This window comes from Notolepis coatsorum, assembly GCF_963971535.1.
Source record: "Notolepis coatsorum genome assembly, chromosome: 14".
NCBI lineage: Eukaryota > Metazoa > Chordata > Actinopteri > Aulopiformes > Paralepididae > Notolepis > Notolepis coatsorum.
The window spans coordinates 53,326,628-53,344,362 of NC_140178.1; the positions used below are offsets into that span (position 1 = coordinate 53,326,628).

Genomic DNA, 17,735 nt, shown 5'->3' on the forward strand with positions numbered 1-17,735 from the left:
CAATTAAATGCATATGTTTAATCTTTCTATCACAACAGGCATATTTCCTAGTGTTTGGAAGTCAGCCCATGTAATTCCATTACATAAAGGAGGGGAACTATCTCAATAATTACAGACCAATCTCCAAATGATCCTGCCTAGCAAAAACGTTGGTAAATAACCAACTCGAGGCATTTCTTTTAAGTCACTCTGTATTAAGTCCACGCCAATCTGGATTTGGAGCTAACCACAGCACTCTTTCAGCCATTTATTAGTTACTTACAAGTAATATAGTATCTGCTTTAGACAATAAGAAACATTGTGCTGCTCTTTTTGTGGATATGTCAAAATCATTTGATACAGTTGCTCATCCTTTGCTCTTACAAAGGTTATGCAGTATTGGCTTTGATGGAAAGGCTTGTGATTGGTGTCAGACTTCAGTGTGTGAGATCTGTGTCCAGTCTGAGTTCTTGCCAGTAACACAAATGTGTTATGATGCAATGATACATTTTGGGTCCTGTCCTCTTCAGGTAGGTGTGTTGGACCCAGGTGCAGTGCAGAACAGAAACAACGAGAGACAGTTGTTGATCTTCGAATTTGAGCACTGCTCCTTTAATTCGAGAAGCGTAGGATACGTACGTCACAGTGGGCCAAAAACAACGGGGGGAAAACAAGTCTCCAAAACACGCTTATAGCAAAAACACATAAACTGAACTATATAATAAAGAGGGAAAACAAAGGGGAGAAAACACTGTCTCCAAAACGGGATACACAAAATGATAACACAACAGACGGAATACACGTCCGACGGCGATACTGCATACACAAACAAATTATCATAACAGATGACACGACAGTCAAACTATCGCGGCTTGAATGACGTTTCCGTCAAAAACCGCCACCCCCTTCCCCTCATGGACACCGCCTTTAAGTCTCTGCAGGGGGCTCAAGTGTTCACAAACGGCACCTGACGTTCACCTGGGTGCCTCAGGGTGTAGTTGACGGAAGTCTCTAATAAGACTATGGTCTAAAATTTCCCTCTGAGGCACCCAGGATCTTTCCTCTAGTCCGTACCCCTCCCAGTCCACAAAAAATGTAAACCCCCTACACCTCCGCCGGCAACCCACGATCCTCCGCACCGTGTAGACCGTTTGTGGAGGGACAGCAGGAACTGGCGGGGACATGGGCGAGGTAAGAAAGGGTTTTAGGAGTGAGACGTGGAACGTTGGGTGAACCTGCATGGATGTCGGGAGTAGCAGCCTGTAGGCCACCGGGTTCACCCGCCGCACTACCTTAAATGGACCCACAAACTGGGGGGCCAATTTCCTGGACTCGACCCGGAGACCACCCCCCCCACCACGACATCGGAGGCATCCACTTCTACCAGAAATGGAACCTCCGAATCTGGGTGGACTAAGACAGGGGCGGAGGTGAATCGGTGTTTAAAGTGGAAATGAAGCAGTGAGCAATGTGATCCTAGTTTGTTTGTTGTGTACCTTGTGTAAGACAGGGTTCTATAATCAAATGTGAAATCTATCTTATTTGTCTGAAAAATCAAATATAATATCCCTGTTTTCAACATGGGCGCCGCCATTTTGTTGCTGACGTCATGGCTGACGTCATGCCACTGGTTGGGTGTATACACGGCTGGTTAGCTGCCTATAGTGAATGGGTCAGTCAGTAAATAAAATGTTGCCTACAAAACAACGGGACCGCGGTGGTTCTGTTTGTATTGCTCCTGGCTGTTCAAACTAATTTTACCATGTGAGAGAGAGGAAAGTTGGTTAATTTCCACAAACTACCAGTGAAAAAAACAGTGTTGTTGGCACGTTGGCTCAGGCTGGCTGCACTCAGGCGGCGCGACCAGCCTGTTGGACAGGGAAGGAGGATCTGCAGCGAACACTTCATTGCCTCGGATTATGTTGTTGGGGGTGGAAGGTTTGTCCAGAAGACCACTAATCAGCTGAAGCGGTTCCCTCGGTCTTCGACAGACAGACCGGCGTTAGCTCTCGGGAGCGATCGCTAGCTAGTTGGCACCAGCCGGGGACCGGAGTTAGCTCTCGGGAGCGATCGCTAGCTAGTTGGCACCAGCCGGGGACCGGAGTTAGCTCTCGGGAGCGTCGCGGAGCATTCAGCCTGCTGGCTACCTAGATCCACTTCAACCAGCCGAGCGTCGGGAGCTCCAGCAGCTTGTTGATGTGCTAATAGCCTGGAGCCAGCTACCGTTAGCTTGCCGAGGCTATTAGCACACCGACAAGCTGTGTAGCCAGCTACCGTTAGCTTGCAGAGGCTCCAGCACACCGACAAGCTGTGTAGCCAGCTACCGTTAGCTTGCCGAGGTTCCAGCACACCGACAAGCTATGTAGCCAGCTACCGTTAGCTTGCCGAGGTTCCAGCACACCGACAAGCTGTGTAGCCAGCAGGCTGAATGCTCTGCGACGCTGGTTGAAGTGGATCTAGGTAGCCAGCAGGCTGAATGCTCCGCGACGCTCCCGAGAGCTAACTCCGGTCCCCGGCTGGTGCCAACTAGCTAGCGATCGCTCCCGAGAGCTAACTCCGGTCCCCGGCTGGTGCCAACTAGCTAGCGATCTCTCCCGAGAGCTAACGCTGGTCTGTCTGTCGAAGACCGAGGGAACCGCTTCAGCTGATTAGTGGTCTTCTGGACAAAACGTCCACCCCCAACAACATAATCCGAGGCAATGAAGTGTTCGCTGCAGATCCTCCTTCCCTGTCCAACAGGCTGGTCGCGCCGCCTGAGTGCAGCCAGCTTGAGCCAACGTGCCAACAACACTGTTTTTTTCACTGGTAGTTTGTGGAAATTAACCAGCTTTCCTCTCTCTCACATGGTAAAATTAGTTTGAACAGCCAGGAGCAATACAAACAGAACCACCGCGGTCCCGTTGTTTTGTAGGCAACATTTTATTTACTGACTGACCCATTCACTATAGGCAGCTAACCAGCCGTGTATACACCCAACCAGTGGCATGACGTCAGCAACAAAATGGGCCGCGCCCATAATGCTAAATGCTTCAGAAATGCACACAACAAATCGTTTTTTCTTAGAAACTGCTTATTTTTATAACGTGATTTCTTCTGTGGCTTATCTAAATACTAATGTGATGCTATGAATATGTATTTATCGCACTGCTTCATTTCCACTTTAAGGTTGCCGAAGGCGTTCTCTGCCAGTGGTGACCAGTCAAAACCTGGCAGAGAAGCCTTAGTGAGGGCTGTTAGAGGGGCAGCTAGGGCGCTAAAATAGCGTATAAACCACCTATAAAAGTTAGGAAATCCTAGGAAGCGTTGTAACTGTTTAAGCGAGGAGGGACAAGGCTAGTCTAAAACTGCACTCACCTTGGCCGGATCCATGCGCGGTGATTGATTGAATGAAAATTGTATTAACAGATTGCAGAATGGGTACAATACAGTATGGCTCAATACACACAATTGTTAAGGGGATGCAGACCAGAGAAAGACTTTCGTCTTGTTTACATCAGGGTCCCCCATTTTCAATTCATAATGAATTGTAAGTAAGGGTGCAATTAGCACCGTGCAATCCATTCTTTGTGGATCTAGCCCACAGTGTTGGTGTGAAACACACATTTCTCTGCTTTGACGAAAAGCTGGTGTTGGAGGAGGCACTGGAGAACCTGACGAACATGCTGCTGGTGTTGTGACATATCCTTGGTGTAGCTGTTGTATGCTATTCATAGACAGTGTCTCTGGGTGAGAGAGGGAGAACAGACACCCCTGAGGTGGAGAGGTACCTGGTAATAGGTCAATAGTGCAGTCATACGACCTATGGGGAGGCAATGCTTTAGCACAGGCTTTACTAAATACCTCCCCCAGGTCCCAATACGTGTTGGGCACCCCTGTCAGGTCGGGACTGGGAAGATAAGATAAGATAAGATATTCCTTTATTGATCCCCTTGGGGAAATTCAGGCATCATAGCAGCATGGGGGAAGGGGGGGGGGGGGTACAGGTAGTAAAAACAACACAAGCAGTGTAAACAAATAGGTCAATATAATTTACTATCTAACTAACTGAAATATATATTCACAGTATTCACAGTGTCACATAAGGTGCAGTATGCATAAGGTAGTGTTATAATTTACTATCTAACTAATTGAAATATACATTATTCACAGTATCACAGTATCCACATAAGGTGCAGTATGCCTAAGGTAGTGTTATTGTCCTCCTTGGGTTCCTATTAGTTCTAGGTCAATGTCTGGCAGCAGTCACTGCCCACTGTTGTGGAGCCTGATGGCCGCTGGTATGAAGGATTGTCCGAGGCGGTTAGTTGAGTGTCGGGGGGGTATGAGTCTGTGGCTGAACGTGCTTCTCATCTTGACTAGCTCGTCGAAGAGAGGGTGGGAGGGGTTCTCCAGGATGGCAGCCAGCTTCCTTCTCATCCCCCTCTCTGCCATCACCTCTAGTCTAGGTAGCTCGACTCCCACCACGGAGCTAGCCTTCCTCACCAGCTTGTTGAGCTGAGAGGAGAGGGGCCTGCAGACCCAACTGCTAGCTTGGGATGTGAGGGAAATGGGAATATGGTGGGCGAGCCCTCGATGGAGACTGGCAGGGAGCCCTTCGACCAGTTAATGCTGGGGTTACTAGCCGCCAACCAAGGGTGACCTAACACAATAGGGCATGCTGGTGAGGTAACGATAAAAAACTGTATAGGTTTCCACTGTCCCCCTTCCACTTGAAGACGCACTAGCGCTGTGCGTAATGGTAACTGTACCCAAGGGTCGACCGTCCAGAGCCTGGACTGGTTCCTTCAGTTCCTCTAACGGAACCTCCCACCCCCAGACCAAGCCCTCGTCCATTAAGTTACCCACTGCTCCTGAGTCCACCAAGGACTGTACCTGTCTGATACAATGCCCCCACCATATACTGACATGAAAAAAACTTTGGGGGTCCATACCCCCTAGCACCCCTCCCGATACTAATGGGCTGCCCCGTTTCCCGAGGTCCCTGGACATGTGGCATAGCGGTGACCGCTACATCCATAACGGAAGCAGCGTCTCTCCTCCAGACGTCGCCGCCTCTCAACACTGGAGAGCTGTGCTGTGCCTAGTTGCATGGGTTCATCGGATGTGTTCCCCTCCGGAAACCAGTCAACTGTCTCTCTGATATCACCCGGGAGGTGTCGAAAATCTTGCGTAACTCCCGTTGTGTGGCAATGCTGTCACAGGCCTCCGGCTGGCTCTCCCACTCGGCCGTGGCCCAGGAAAGGGCGCGGCCCGTCAGCAGTGTGATGATGTAGGCCACTCAGGACTGCTCGTGGGAAACGTCAGAGGCTGCAGATGGAAGATCAGCGAACACTGGGTGAGGAATTCTCTGCAGCCCTCTGGACCCCATTGTAGCGCTCTGGAGGAGGAAGTCGGGGCTCCCGAGCCGCCATCTGCGTCGGAGGAGACACCGTTCCTACCGCTGCCGACGCTGCTGGTTATGTATGGCTGTCCTGGGCGCTCGTGAGGTCGGTGACAACGGAGCTGAGGCGATGATCGCCGAGGGCTACCCTTGCTCCCTGTGTCGTCAGCACAGAGTGAATCTGTTCTGCCTCCGCTAGGTCCATTATGGTCAGTCGATCTGTTACAGTTCGGGTAGGTGTGTTGGACCCAGGTGCAGTGCAGAACTAAACGACGAGAGACAGTTGTTGATCTTCGAATTTGAGCACTGCTCCTTTAATTTGAGAAGCGTAGGATACGCACGTCACAGTGCATGGTATTACTCGCGGCAAGGTTCAGTGATCGACTGACAGTCTAAATGGTAACCAGGAAGAGCATATAAAGCCAACCTAACTAGACACACCAGATGCCAATGAACGCAATCAGGGCAGATAGACAGGTTAATTACCATCAGGTAACACTAGGGCTTTGCTCCCTGAGGAGAGCAAAACCCCAAACGTTACACTCTTCACCATTCATATTAATGATATTGCCTCTTCGTTGAGTGGCTGTTGAGTGGCTGAAATAAACATTGAAATAAACATTGGTATTATCTATAAATCCCTTGTTGGAAAGCTACCACCTTACTGTACATTGTAATGATGATGAATTGGAGCTTTGGTCTCTATCTACCTCAATCAAATGCTTAAGGTCTCCGACCACGGACTGAATTTGGAAAGTTAGCCTTTTATTTTAGTGCCTGCCCTCACATTCTTGGAATGATCTTCAACACACACAAACAATAAATACTCCTACTACTCTTATGGACCTGTGTCCCTATGAACAATTTAAAACCATGATCACAAACCTCCCTGCTTCAATTTTAATAGATTTTTGTCTTTGTTTTCATCTTGTCCTACTTATTTAACTAGTGCAATGCTCATTCGGGGTGTGGCTGTTTGGGGCACATGTTCGTACGAAGGGCATGGCCGTTCAGAACAGGCTATAATTGCTTGGCTCCTGGTATTGCTGCTTGCAGCGTTGTCAGGGGGCATGTCCGTCGGTGTGCAATACTCCAATTTTCTTTTATGTAAAGCTTTGTTATACATTTATTTTCTTTTGAAATTTTAAGTCCTATATTTTTGTGAAAATGGTCTTGGGGAAATGCCTCCTTCTTCGTCGACATATTTATACCGACAGCTGACCGCTGGGTTATTCACGGGTAACATTTATACCGACAGCTGACAGCTGGGTCATTCACGGGGTAACAAACATCGTCATGGTAACAAACTTCCATTCTCCTCTCTGTGACCCAGGTGATGCTGAAGGATACGGAGCACAGCAAGAAGAACCTAGAGGATGAGCTGCAGAAAACCTCTGAGGTGAGGAGGGGGGGGGACCTGGTGTTTATAGGGAGAAGTCACATTCACGTCACACTGTATATCGTAGTTCATAGTTCTGTATCGTAGTGGCTCTCGCTCGGCGTCACTCATGCACTGTCCTCGCACACGTGCACGCGCACTGAATAAAATTCCACAATGTACCTTTATCCTAGTATTCGTCTGACCACACCCCTCATTAGCTTACCTTCATAAGCAGGTGTGTGGCCATCTGCTCTCCTCCTTCTCGCTTTCACCACAAGGAGTGCCTTCGGTAGATCCCCACTTGACGTGTTGTTAGTTGAAAAGAGTTGAGACGTGTTTACATTGTGCTTAGTTTTTTCTTCTCTCATAACTATTCAAAAAGAAAAAGCTAAGTCATAATGTCTACCTCGGAGAGTAGACCCACTCTTCACCAGCGGTTCTCCATTCCCGCCTCTGTCGTGCGTGCTGGTGCGGGGCTGCTGCCACTTTCGTGGTTGTCAGCCCAGCCCAGGAGACAGCCGATGGATAGTTTGCCTCTCCGAGGAGCCGGTGCATCGGTGCCGTCGCCCCGGCGGTGGCCTGATCTCGACTCTGGTTCCTCTGGTTCCAGGGAATCGTCCGTTGTTGAGCGGCCGGTTCTTTTGGTTCCGGAGGATTTGCGACGCAAACTTTTCGCGTCTGCCCGTTCACGTCGCAAGATGGTGTCCTGCAGACGCGAACGGCCTGGGTTTGGGGAATTGCTGGAGACCAGCGAGGATGCGTCGGTCTCTGCATGCCCGATGGAAACTGAGGATTACATGGAAGAGTCGGACGGATTCTTGTTTGAAGGCCCTGTGGAGGCGAGTATCCCTCCCGTCCAGGAAACACCGGAGGGGGGAGAAATGTCTCCTTGGGGCGCCTTGTTCGAGGATGTCGGGGAACCACCTCGGCCTCTTCGGCAGGATGCCTTGCTATCAGCCACATCAGACTGTGGCTCCTCAACCGGTCGAAGCCTGCTGCATGTGAGGGATGCGGGTTCGGTGGAGGAAAGTCAGCAGGGGGAACTGCAGGCTTTGTTTCCCGAGCTCATGGCGGTAGCTGCCGCTGCAAACGGTGTGCCCCTGCCGCAGCCATTGCCTGCTCCTGCCCCCGATGATCTCATAGGTCATCTCTGGCAGCGTCGCCCGGTGAGAGGGGTGGACGTTGTCTACCCATTTTTCCCCTCAATGGGGGCCTATGTTCGTCGGGGCCAGGCGGTGTCTCACATCATGGGACTTACTCCCGCCTACGTACCAGTTACGTGGGTGTCGGGGTTGGTCGAAGGTATGAGAGAGGGCGTGCCACGGCTTGATAGGCCGATGGCCGCTCTCCTCTGTCCGGATGTGGTGTGGGAGCCATTATGCAAGCCGGTTCTCCATGGAAGATCGGCTAGGCGATTGGCATATTGGGGTGACCAGTCATTTATCGCTGGTACACAGTCGCTGGCTGCGGCTTCTAACATCGCGCAGCTGGCTAGATTTATATCGGGGATAATGACGGGCGGCACGGGTCTGACCGAGGTAAAATGCGATCAGATCACCCAGGCGGCAGGAGCTGTCCTGCATCTTACCCAGGTGCAGGCCATAGCCTCGGGGAAGATGCGCGCCCTGGCGGTCTGTGCTCCAGCCCCATTTTCCGCCTCCCGTCCTTGCCAGTGGAGTCAGAAGGCTTCCACGACGTCGAGCTCCCTCCGCCGTGCCTACCACTGCCTCCGCCGCCACTGCTGGCCCCTCCAAGAAGGCCAGGAGGAGAGACGGCGATTCTGCTGCCGCCGGCCCATCCACGACCGGAGGAGACGGTAGGGAACGACGTGACCAGCAGCCGATCCACTACCGTCCCTCCGGGGCTTCTCGGGGTGGCAAAACCCGAGCGGCTCGAGGCAGCGGACGCCCCTGTGGTCCCCTCTACACCCTCCCCGGCCCCCTCATGATTTTGTGCCGTAAAAATAAATGAAAAGTTCCCTAAAAAGGGGACTATATTATTGGCCAAACAAACTGTGTGTTTCTTCAACAGTACATATGATGGGGTTGCGAAATGTGAATCTGCATTATTACATTGAGGGATGAGTCATGTTGTGTTACGAGATTAAGCAAGGTCTGCAAGCATACACTCAGTCATAGAAAGGTTCTATTTAGCCTGACGCTCCACATGCAGGTAGAAGCTGGTGGTATGTTCCGTTGCTTGAGCAAAGTAATGTTGATCCGAAACACTGTTGTGTTAGTTGCAGTAATGCTCGTACACACACGCTCCACGGCCTGGCCGTTACTCTCTGTCAGTGTTTTGCTATGTACGACATAGAAAGCGGGTGTAGGATTCACACACACACGACTTGTTTTGTTATAAATCCTGTTCACAGTCTGTGGGTAGCGGGCATTGTATTAGCTTCCGCTATACATTGGCATTCTACCGAAGGTCTCAAAATGCTACAGTTGTTTTTGGTGTGTAGGGAAAAAGGGTTGTGTGAGGGGGTGCCGAATAAACCCCTCCTTCCCACTTGCTTGGTTTAGGAGATTGTTCTCATTCTGCTGAGCCAGTCAGGGCCGAGCCGTTCAACGTCTTGGCAGGGGAGGGGGGGTTGTCCTGACACGACTCCTATTACAAACAGGAGTCGTGTACAGGGTTTCCCCCGTCATAGCATATACGTTGCTATGGCGACGGCTTCCGTGAGTTAAGATATTTACGCAAGGTTTGTGGTGTTAAGGTGTCGGGTTAGAGCGTAGGGCTTACGGGTCTGCTACGCTCGATTTTATGTGTAAACTTGAGTCGGTTGGTCACGTGACTCACAGTTGACATGTCTTTTTCATAACTACGACTCATGTGGGAAGGCTTCTGGGAAAGTTCGGTCTATACTCTCTGACTAAAGGAGTGACTGGATGTAAAAATGTAAACAGTTTTTACTCCCAGCTGTGCAGTTTGGGTTTATACTGTTGATGCTTCTTCTTTATTATTATAAAGAGTTGGAGTTGGTTGCATCTCACCCCTCTTGTCATTCCCCTGGGCGCCTTGGGGATTCAATGAAAGGTCTAAATAGCCTATTTATTGATGTGGATATACCCGACGCACACATAGTGCTAGCTCGGGATGTTCTGTTGGACATTAAGCAACTGACTGGCGCACCTTGGTTGCTTGGGGTTAAAACAGCGTTTTTATAAAGCAATTGGGATGGGGGTTTTTCCTCTTCCGACGACCTGTGTGGTTGTCGACGGATTCTCATTCATATCGGGGGATGATGACGGAATGGATCTGAACATACGTAGAAGGGTCTCACGCCCTGGGGTTGGGCCGCCGGGAGCGGTTCTCACCGAACGTCTGGGTGGCGCCTTCTTTTCATGTTTAAGATCAACACGCATATCTGGAGTTGGCATGTCGGCGTGGTTGGGGCACGGGACTGGTTCTGGTCACGCTGGTCCGGATCAGTTACACCCGTTGTCCGCCGGGGATGCAGATCTGCTGTTCTGGTACCCTGAGGGACTTGGGCTTTTTTCAGGGGGAAAAATGCCAGGTCGGTCCGGGTGTCACAGGGTTAAGCGCTATGGAGCCCTTGTTGGGTACATTGTATTCTACACTGTCGTAATGGCTTACGGCCGTGCCAACCTGTACACGCCCGATCTCGTCAGATCTCGGCCGCCACGCAGGTTGGTCTTGGTTAGTACTTGGTCGGGTGACCTCCTGGGAATACCAAGTACGGGGTGCTTGGGGCTGGTTCTCCATTTCTTTCGCTCTTCTCTTACGCGTGGCGAAGAGGGGCCTGTTGGGGTGGTCTTTGACCTCCTCGGGGGACCCTGTGCTCCCCGTATCGCCGGGCCCGGTCCGACGTAATGTTTTTCGTTGACCCGTAGGCCCGGGATAACCCTGTTGGAAACTGAAACACGGGTACTGCGGTAGTGCCGCAGGTACGTTTTGGAGTTTTTTCCTGAGGGGTTATGGGACCAACCACCGCATAGGGTAACGACTGGGTGGTTGGTTCTCTGGTGTGTCGGTGCAGTGTCAACTCCCGGGTTGCCCGGTTGAGTGTGCCCCTGCACGTTCATGACGTCTGCCAATTGTGTCAGCCTTCGCTTTGTGGGAGGTTTGTCATGGTGACGACAACGCCAGCATGCGCCCCTTCCGCCGGGGCGGCTGTGTTCAGCTGACCCCTCTGGTGCCTGTCTCGTCCGCAGTCTCCAGGCTCGGGTTAACAGCCTGTTGCCTGGTTTTTTCCCTGGTGCGCTGCCTGCTTCCGTGGTAAGCCTTGTTTATTGCTGACTGCCTGTACTGCAGGGTCAGTGTGCCAGGCGGTGTACTATTGGGGGGACAGGGCCCGCTCGGCTGAGGGGCCTTTGTCCGAATACGCTGGCGATGTGGGGGGCGGGGTCACTAAGTGCCCACCTGGTGGGGTCTTGATGCTGGCATCATGGACTTCTCCGGGCCCCCGTTCCAGGGGGTCCAGTCCCTTTGGTGGGTCTGGGCCTTCCTTCGCGCTCCCCTGCTACGGCCTTGCCACGGGGTTGGGTTTGCCCTTGACCCCGTGATTCTGGGGGCAGTAACGAGGTTGTCCCTCCGTTCGTTCCCGGGTGGCATGCGGGTTGTGCGTGTGTGTAGTCGTGGGGTCAGGCCACGGTCTGCTCACCCTGTGCGTTGAGTTGCTTGAGTGCCTCTTCGCACGGTCGGGTCCGTCGCCCTCCCGGGAACCTCCAATAGGGGGGGTGCCCTTCATTAGGGGGGGTCGGGGGGGCTCGGCCCTCCCTGTTCTGATGGTTGTGGGGGGCCTTCAGCGGGGTGTATTTGTCGGCCGATGGCTCTCGCTCGGCCTCCCTTGTGCATGAGTGACGCCGAGCGAGAGCCACTACGATACAGAACGTTAGGTTATGAATATAACCAAGTTCTGTTAGTAGTGGTGACACTCGGCGTCCGACGCCGCTGCGGCCCTTGATCTCACCTTGTGGTGGAAGCTTGGGAAGGAGGAGAGCAGATGGCCACACACCTGCTTATGAAGGTAAGCTAATGAGGGGTGTGGTCAGACGAATACTGGGATAAAGGTACATTGTGGAATTGTATTCAGTGCACGTGCACGTGTACGAGGACAGTGCATGAGTGACGCCGAGCGTCACCACTACTAACAGAACTTGGTTATATTCATAACCTAACGTTAGTTGTAATGAATCCCTCATGTGAATAACCATATTTATTACATGGCGTTTTCACATTTGCCGAAATGCTTGCTTGTGATTGGTCAATAGCCCCCCGACAGCGGTCATTATTTTTCAATAATGACCGCTGTGGGACAATAATGACCGATGTGCGCAGCTGTTCGCAATCAAGCCCACATCAGTGCAGCAAATCAGACACACCTGCCGCGGCTACACTGACAGCGGAGTGTGTGTAGATTACAGCAGAGCCAGAACAGAGGCTGCCCGCGATAATAATAATCACTTTATTTGGGCTGACAGAGCCACAGAACAACTGCGATTTGTCAAATGAATTAGGTATATTGTTAGTAAGTTAGCCATGTAATAAGCGGGATAATGTATAGCTTTACTCGGTCATTGTCGCAAAATAATTGACCTTCACTGACGTTTAAAACACCTCGCCGAAGCGGCTCGGTATTTTAAACTACGTGTCGGTCAATTATTTTGCGACAATGACCTCGTAGCTATACATTATCCCTTACAGATGTCTGTTATTAAAACCCTATGAACATCCAACACACTTTTATTTGTCTATTGGATCCCTATTAGCTACCACAACAGTGGCAGCTCATCCCCCTGGGGTCCACACATAATAAAAACAACAAATCTAAGCAAAAAAAAAAGTGAAATCAGTTCACAGCTAAACTTAAAAAAGAAAGAAAACACAGGAGCACCCATATACACACACACACACACACACACACACACACATACACATACACATACACATACACATACACACACACACACACACACACACACACACACACACACACACACACACACACACACACACACACACACACACGCACACATACACACACACACACACACACACCACTTATCACACATAAACTCTCCCAACAAAGACACAAAGAAATGAACATAAACACAGTTAGATCAGAAACATAACAGGACTTATTACATGGCGTTTTCACATTCGCCGAAATGCTTGCTTGTGATTGGTCAATAGCCCCCCGACAGCGGTCATTATTTTTCAATAATGACCGCTGTTTTTTCAATAATGACCGCTGTGCGCAGCTGTTCGCAATCAAGCCCACTGACACACACTGTTTCAGTGCAATTAGACACTGCCGGTGTTCTGCCGGCGATGACGGGGGCGGAGCGACGAGCGGAGCCAGAACACAGCGGAGCGAACAGAGGCTGCCCGCGATAATAATAATCACTTTATTTGGGCTGACAGAGCCACAGAACAACTGCAATTTGTCAAATGAATTAGGTATATTGTTAGTAAGTTAGCCATGTAATAAGCGGGATAATGTATAGCTTTACTCGGTCATTGTCGCAAAATAATTGACCTTCACTGACGTTTAAAACACCTCGCCGAAGCGGCTCGGTATTTTAAACTACGTGTCGGCCAATTATTTTGCGACAATGACCTCGTAGCTATACATTATCCCTTACATAACAAGCACTGTACAAACATCCACACCTACCTATAATTGAACATAACATTTTTCAGTAGCCTTTTTAAACAGGTACTTGGAACTGGCATTCTTTATATTATGACAATAATATATAATTATATTATATATATCATATATTATAATTATAATCAAAATAGCTCTACACATGTGGTCTTCTTCATGGCCCTCAGTGAAGTACTACGATATGCTCTAGCGTTACCTGCTAGGTTTACAGTCCTGTCTCTGGTCAATATATACAATTCTAGTATACAAGTTTTGAGTTGAGTTAATCCAGCTCATTTGGAATGGGAAATGTTTTCTTTAATTTCTCATTCACCAGCCTTCAAAAACAATGTGGAATCGTGAGACACCGTTCACCTTCCACTGTAAAGAAACGCTGCCTCGGTCAAAGTTCAAATGACTGCAGTTCAACTTTGACCAAATCACACCAGTCACCTCCACTCAACCAATGTGGGAGCAGCTGAGAGGATTTGGGCTGAGGAGCGGTGAATGTGAACACCAAGCAGCACCATATCCAGTACAGCCCACTCTTGCGGGAGGGGCCTTATAGTGTGAATGTGTACAACACTCAAGTCTTTAGAAAAAGAGATTTGAACACTTGAATCGTCTGAAAACTTTTTATTTTAGTTTTTTATTCTAATGGAGGGGGGGGGGGGGGGGGGGGGTAAAATGGCATTGAATAACTAAATGTCCATTCCATAATTTAGTGGTTTCAAAGAGTTTAGTTTTTACAAGTAATCAAATATAAAATAATCATGCTGTTATATATATATCCCACTGTGTCCCCCCACCTCCACCCCCACCCAGAAAGCATGTCTGACGGTGGAGGAGAACAGCCGTCTGAAGAACCGCCTGCAGGTGGCGCGGGCCGAGGCGGGAAACAGGCACACCAGCAGCGCCGACCAGGACTACGAGGAGGTCATTCAGCTGCTGGAGGCCGAGATCAAAGACCTGAAGACCCAGCTGGTTGGGAAGAGACTCCCACGCAGCCTGGAGGCCACCAAGGTCAGCTGGCAGCACCGGGCGGGGGGGGGGGGGGGGGGGGGGGGGCACACTTCATGCAAACCTTTATTTATTCTCCAAATGACAATTGAGGTCACCCTCATTTTCAATGTTGTCGAGACTTAGGGCGTTTTCACACCTGTAGTTCGTTTGCTTTGTTCCGATTCAGGGAGACACAGGGACTATAATGATACAATGTTGCACTTGTCCCTTAGTTCGTTTGTGTTCACACGGCTGTGTTAACAGCGGACCAAAACAAACGCATGCGCGAGCAAACTGTCACCCATTGGTCAGATTTTGGGGTGTGCCCCCCCCCCCCCCCCCCCCTAACCCTGAATCTCCGCGTTACATTGAAATCGGGGGGGAGCAAATGAATGAATGTGGATGAGAGCCGTGATGTAAGTGGTTGCAGATACGGCTGTGGGGGTGCTGGAGACATGATCGAATATACTTGTATGCGCCTGAATCTCCTAAACACGGCGCGAGCCATTCCTAATCGATCAGAACTAAATCGGCAGCGAAAAAGCCCATTTTTAAGCATCTATTCCCCATGCACATGCGCAGATTGCCCACAGAGTCTGGACGACGCGCGATGACGCACGAATGAATGTGGACTGTTCCATCAGAAGGGGGAGCTTCGTGGTATGAGTGGCTACAGACCACTGCACTTAAATATAAACATTAGTCTACCTGGAGACTCAATGAGGAAATTGTAGATGTCGCCATAAGACGCGTCTGGCCATTTAGTGGGATAATTTTTTCATTATCCTGTTCGGCTGAAAGGACACTGGCCACCGAAGCTCCCCCCTCTGATGGAACAGTCCACATTCATTTGTGCGTCATCTCGCGTCGTCCAGACTCAGTGAGTTGTGTCGGTTTGTTAAGTCGATTGCATTCTCACAGCGTACGAGTCGCGTCGGGTTCGGTTGGAAGTGCGCCGAAACCACCCTCTCTAGGTGGTCTCGGCCCGCTTGTTTTGTTCCGCAACAGAATGCGATTGCTGTGTTCACATATGCCCAACTGAACCGAAATAGGGGGTAAACGCTCCAGGTTTCGGAACAACAGCTCCAAACGAGCTAGGTGTGAAAACGTCCTTACAGACATTTCAATGCATACATTTTTTACAATATAATAATAATAAATTCTATCTATAGCACTTTTCACACATGGACCGCAGTCCAGAGTGCCCCACAGCGATTAGTATAAAATGAACATAGGCATAAAATCAGCATACAGTTGACAGAATAAAAACAATGCATACATTGCAGACATAAGAATAGGTATAAAAGACAATAAAAGTAGTGCAACGTAAACGTGCAGACATAAGAACAGGCATAAAATAAGTACAATAAGTACAATGTTGCTCGAAGGCATGTGAACCCCCCCGGAACAGCCAGTCTCCCAAACACCCCACACATCAATTCCCACAACATCCCCATCCAAGACAAACCCCCCGATAAAGCATGCCATGTGCAAAGGAAAACACAAACAGCCTGTGTGCCACTCACACTGCCATGCACAGTGATGGGAATGCCACCCCATCTCCCCCGGTCCCGGCAACCTCGCCACCTTGAGGAAATCAGCTAATCCCACGCCCCCACCCCGAAACTCCACGGAGGAATGATACGTCACGTGCCCCAGGACCTGCAGCCACGCCAAAGGAGCCACGACTCCAAACACTCATTCAGAGTCCGAATTGGGATTGGGTTTTTAAAGGATCAATAGGTGGCCACTGATTTTTGGCACATTTTTTTTATTTCTTATTATATCGCCACAGTAATCAATAGTACTAAGAAAAAACAAGATGTTTGACACCGAAAGGGGCATGAGCTAAAACAACAACATCCAAATGACCAAGTCAAATGATTGGAACGTGCGAGCTGTCTATCCAACCCACTAGCGACACGTGCATACACAAAGGCCTGCTACTAACATATACATAGCTGTATGCTAGCTACATAGCGGGGTATGGCATTGGAGGTATCTTGATGCGTTCTGATTGGGAAGGGCGTTGGAATTTGGTTTAAGGATTTGAAAATCAATGGCCACCTATTGCTCCAATAAAGGAAAACTCCGACATTTTGGGAAATTAGCTTATTTAATAATAACTTTATTTGTATAGCACTTTTCATACAGAGGTTGCAGTTCAAAGTGCTTCACAACAGTAAAAAATACAGGCATAAGCGAGCATAAAAAAGATAGACAGGTAGCAAGGTATGGTAAATCACAGTGTTTCACATTCATCTTCCCTGGAGTTAGACAAGAAGATACATACCTTTTTTGTCTCTCTGCATGCATTAGGCTTAGGGAACGCCTGGACCGTTAGTCTAGCTTAGCTTCATCACTGGAAGTGGGTCAGACATTTACCCGAGTGCCCTACAGTCACGAAATACACTCCAAATACAATCAAAATACAACTCCAAAACGTTCCTGTAAACATGTTGTGACCTGTGTATTTACCACGTCTCCCAGTCACACAAGTCACATGAGTCTCCCAGTCACACAAGTCACACGAGTCTCCCAGTCACACAAGTCTCCCAGTCAGAACTGGGAGACTCGTGTGACTTGGAGACTTGTGTGACTGGGAGACTCGTGTGACTTGTGTGACTGGGAGACTCATGTGACTGGGAGACTTGTGTGACTGGGAGACTCGTGTGACTTGGAGACTTGTGTGACTGGGAGACTTGTGTGACTGGGAGACTCGTGGGACTGGGAGACTTGTGTCACTGGGAGACTTGTGTGACTTGTGTGACTTGGAGACTTGTGTGACTTGGAGACTTGTGTGACTGGGAGACTCGTGTGACTGGGAGACTTGTGTGACTTGGAGACTTGTGTGACTGGGAGACTCGTGTGACTTGTGTGACTGGGAGACTTGTGTGACTGGGAGACTCGTGTGACTTGTGTGACTGGGAGACTCGTGTGACTGGGATACTTGTGTGACTGGGAGACTCGTGTGACTTGTGTGACTTGGAGACTTGTGTGACTGGGAGACTTGTGTGACTGGGAGACTCGTGTGACTTGGAGACTTGTGTGACTGGGAGACTCGTGTGACTTGTGTGACTGGGACACTTGTGTGACTTAGAGACTTGTGTGACTTGGAGACTTGTGTGACTTGGAGACTTGTGTGACTGGGAGACTTGTGTGACTTGGAGACTTGTGTGACTTGGAGACTTGTGTGACTGGGAGACTTGTGTGACTTGGAGACTTGTGTGACTGGGAGACTTGTGTGACTGGGAGACTTGTGTGACTGGGAGACTTAATAGTGATCGGGAGATAATCCAACAATAAACTAATAAACAATATAAACTATTCGATTTTCTTTTATAATTTTACGAATATTCAAATATAAAAAAAAAATC

The 17,735-nt window shown here is 49.6% G+C and overlaps 1 protein-coding gene across 1 annotated transcript in view; it reads left to right on the plus strand.

Annotated features, from left to right (window-relative positions):
* The window catches only part of LOC311239840 (syntaxin-binding protein 4), a gene marked incomplete at both ends in the record, with an annotated part of 344,479 nt that overhangs the window by 302,836 nt on the left and 23,908 nt on the right, over positions 1-17,735 (plus strand). The window contains 2 exons of the mRNA XM_084328288.1: positions 6,693-6,758; positions 14,182-14,379. Of these exons, the coding sequence (XP_084184414.1) occupies positions 6,693-6,758; positions 14,182-14,379 (264 nt within the window). The remainder of the gene's footprint in view (positions 1-6,692; positions 6,759-14,181; positions 14,380-17,735) is intronic.